The sequence below is a fragment of the Cryptomeria japonica genome, chromosome 11 (assembly GCF_030272615.1).
Source record: "Cryptomeria japonica chromosome 11, Sugi_1.0, whole genome shotgun sequence".
Lineage (NCBI taxonomy): Eukaryota > Viridiplantae > Streptophyta > Pinopsida > Cupressales > Cupressaceae > Cryptomeria > Cryptomeria japonica.
The window spans coordinates 162573212-162577035 of NC_081415.1; the positions used below are offsets into that span (position 1 = coordinate 162573212).

At 38.3% G+C, this 3824-nt stretch overlaps 1 protein-coding gene across 1 annotated transcript; it reads left to right on the forward strand.

Moving 5' to 3' along the window:
• The first annotated feature begins 657 nt into the window (after positions 1–657).
• Positions 658–3567, forward strand: LOC131066035 (uncharacterized). Its single transcript, XM_059214462.1, has 3 exons — positions 658–980; positions 1172–2371; positions 2414–3567. The coding sequence occupies exons 1-3, from the start codon at positions 837–839 to the stop codon at positions 3041–3043; spliced, it is 1974 nt and encodes a 657-aa protein (XP_059070445.1). The 5' UTR covers positions 658–836; the 3' UTR covers positions 3044–3567.
• Positions 3568–3824: the final 257 nt, after the last annotated feature.

Consider the following 3824-nt stretch of genomic DNA (forward strand, 5'->3'; position numbering starts at 1 on the left):
GAGTGGTTGATGAAAATATATTTGTAATGAGGTAGGTGGATAGAAAGGCCAAAGATCCAAACATGCATAAAATTATATCATTTAACAACCAAAACATTCTTCAAAATAAATATTAATCTAAATTGAAAATTAAGAACATGATATTACCACAATCCATCATACTAAATATAGGTCGGTTTGTTTAATTTTATTAGATTTTATTGTGTGTATTTTTTTGCATCAATATTTAAAATCATACTGAACAATTCGTCATTAAAAATACAATCAAATCCACAAGGAGCTAAATGATATAGACATTTTGGGTCAATTTTTTTATTTTTATTTTTAAATATGGGAAATGGCGAAGCATGCAAATTTCACCCTTACACATCAAACCGCTTCTCGGAAGGCAGCCACCTTGTCTGTAAAGAGACATCAGATTTTTTTAATTTGTTTTTTAGAATAATAGAGGTCAAAAACTCAAACAGACAATTGTTCGTGTAACTTCACTTCCGACTCATATATGTTCTCTGCCAGCAAATATAAATGGTTTGCATGATTCAGAATAACGTTTGCTTTTTCATGACAATGTTTGGTATTAAGTTTGATTGTTTTCTGAACTTAGTGTGCGTTGATTGATTTAATTGGTTCAATGCATGCACAATTCGGTCTACTATGTTCACCTTAAAATTTAAATTGAATTGTGAATTCGAAGTCTGGGTGGATGTGCTTCCTTTATGGATTTGAATACAGAAAATAGATTTTCGAGATCATCTCTTCAAGTTTCATTAAATTAGGTTCAACCCACTTTATCTTCAGAGGATTTCACCTGATAGCATGAGGATAAACTATGAACCATGAAAGCCAACAGCAAGGAAGTTTACTCTACCCAGTTCGATCTACAGGAGAACAGAATGAATTACACAAATACGGATGACAACTCCATCACTAAAATTAAGAGCTCCGGGTTCACAATCGATGATGATGGCCTTTACGATCCTGTAAGTGCACTTCTTGTCTTCTTTTATTAATTCATGATGAGATACAAATGCTTTTTTAATTCTTTCTTTTGCTGAACTAGCACAATTTGAATTTCTGAGATCCTTCTTTAAGGTCAACTTTTAACTGAATATTTTGAGATAGATTAAGCTGCTTGAATTTTTGAACTGGGTTTGCATTTTTGGTGGATCAGAGTGATGATTTGACACAGCTTCACTGGCTTGCGAGCTTTATAGAGGAGCCTTCACTAGGAATGGTACCAAAACCACCGATTTCTCCTCGTTTTGGAGCAGAAACTAAGGATATACATGGTGTAGTACAGATTTCTGATGAATTTAGAAACTCAAGTGGCATTTCAGCATTGGAAAGCATCTCTTGTTCTCCCGATGTGACTGCTCCAGGAAAGGTAACAGTCCCGTTTAGCAATTGGGATTCCTGGAGTCCTCCCCTTGCTAATTCCAATCCAGTTTCGGAGCATTGTCCAAACACTTTTAGCAATTGGGATTCCAGGAGTCCTCCCCTTGCTAATTCCAATCCAGTTTCGGAGCATTGTCCAAACACTTCTGTCTCTGCTAATGCTGCTGTCTCCTCTTATTCAGATTTCTTGAGTTCTGAGCAAGCAAAATCCCAATCCTCAAACAGACTTTCTGAGACAGACCAGGAGATTGAAGCAAAATGGGAGGATGCGACAAAGGTCATCAATTGCATGAACTGTGACACACAGAAAACCCTTCACTGGATAGATGAACCAAAGACACACTGTGTTGCTTGCCATACAAAGTATAATATGTCTGTAGGCCATCTACATCACTTCGTCTCGGAGGAAAAAAAATGCCACTTTTCAAACAAGATTTTCAATAGAAGTCAGGGGATCAAAAAGAAGGAACAAGGTAAGCTACAGGTCGTAAAATGCATGCACTGTGGCACCCAGAAAACTCCACAATGGAGAGGTGGACCAATGGGTCCTAAGACACTTTGCAATGCCTGCGGCGTGAGATATGGGTGTGGAAAACTCGTACCAGAATATAGACCTAAATTTAGGTCTAGAAAATTTGTACTGGAATATAGACCTAGACCTTCTGCAAGTCCTACATTTTCAGTTGAAAAGCACTCCAACTCCCATAAGAAGATCTTGGAAATGATCGGTCAAAAGGATCTTACATCACAAGCCTTTGAGGCAAAACAAACATGTTCTGGTTCTGAAGTACAAGCTTCCTACATGAAATCGTCACAAGAAGTATTGGAAAACTGTCCAAACTCTTCTCTCCTTGCTAATACTGCAGTATGTGGTGTTTCAGATTACTTAGTTTTCAAGCAGACAAAATATGATTCCTTAAAAGAAATCCCAAAGTCGAAGCGGGGGATTATTAGAAAGGGGCGGGCTGCAATGAATGCCAGGAAATTTGTTGACTGTGGCAATTAGAAAACCCCACAGTGTAAAGCTGGATCAATGGATTGTAAGACACCATGCAACACCAGTGATGTAAAATCTGGAAGAAATTCGCCAGAGTACAGACCTGTTCCAAGTCCTACATTTTTGGATGGTAGACACTCTCACTCCCACAAGTTGGTCTTGGAAGAGAAGGCTCAAAAGGAACTTGTCCATCAGGAAGAACAAACACATATTGCTTCCGAATTACAGAATTCATGTGCTGAACCACCACAAAATGTATTGGAGAATCAACCAAAATCTTTTCTCTCAAATGATGCTTCAGTCTGTAGTGGTTCTGATCACTTTGTTTCTAAGCAAGTGAACTCTGATCCCTTGGAAAAGATTCAAAAGACAAACAAGGGGATCATTAGAAAGGTGCAGAAGGCAATGAAGTCCAGGAAATGCATGCACTGCAGCATTAAAAAATCCCCAAAATGGAGAGATGGACCAATGGGTCCTAAGACATTATGCAATGCCTGTGGGGTGAGATACAGGTTTGGAAGACTTCTGCCAGAATACAGACCTGCTGCTAGTCCTACATTTCAAGCCAGTAAACACTCAAACTCCCACAAAAAGGTGTTGGAAATCAGGAGTCGAAAGGAATGGCAGCCCAACCTTCATAGACCAAATTAACACATTTTGGTTTCCAAATACAGCCTTCTTATATTCACAAAGGGCTGGCACTATTAATTGTTGAGGAAATGAGACATTCAAATTTCATCTCAGGCATGTGGCTTTTGAGTAAGTAGGAATTTTTTATTATTTGTATGGCTTCGAAATGCAGGAGGTTACTCAGTGAAATCCTTTTTACAAATTTGTGAATCTGATTCTCAGGTGGTCGTGACTTTACTGAATGAGCATCAATTAGATGAGGTTAGCTGGCATTTGGCTGTGCTGATTAGGCATATTCTTGGTTGTGTAGGTCTTTGGAATCTGCTATTTTTCGCCACATTCCCAGGGAATGGAATGGCGTGGTTGATTGCCTGGCCAAATGAGCTTCTGATCATGGGCAAGGCTGGAATATTGTGGACAAGGGGCAATTATCCCCTGATATGTCTCAATTGTTGGACCACTTAGTGGATACTGACAGAGCTGTGTAATTCTTTCTCTGTTGGGCTTGTGGCCCTTTCTTCTTTGTATCTCTTTCTTTGTTCTAATAAATTTTTACCCTTCTTTTAGTTAAAATAAATTAATTTTGCTGTCGAAACATGTATTTTGTCTTGAGGGAAGTGGATAATAGATGAGGTTGTAGATTTATTGAATCTAATATTTTAGCTTCTTGCAGTTGGAACATGTATTTTGTTTTGATAAGAGATGAGGTTGCGGATTTGTACTATTTTCTGTCTGTGTTGCTTACTTGAAATTGAGGGTGGAATGCTCTAGGAAAATAATCCATATCTTGAAGCAGACCCAA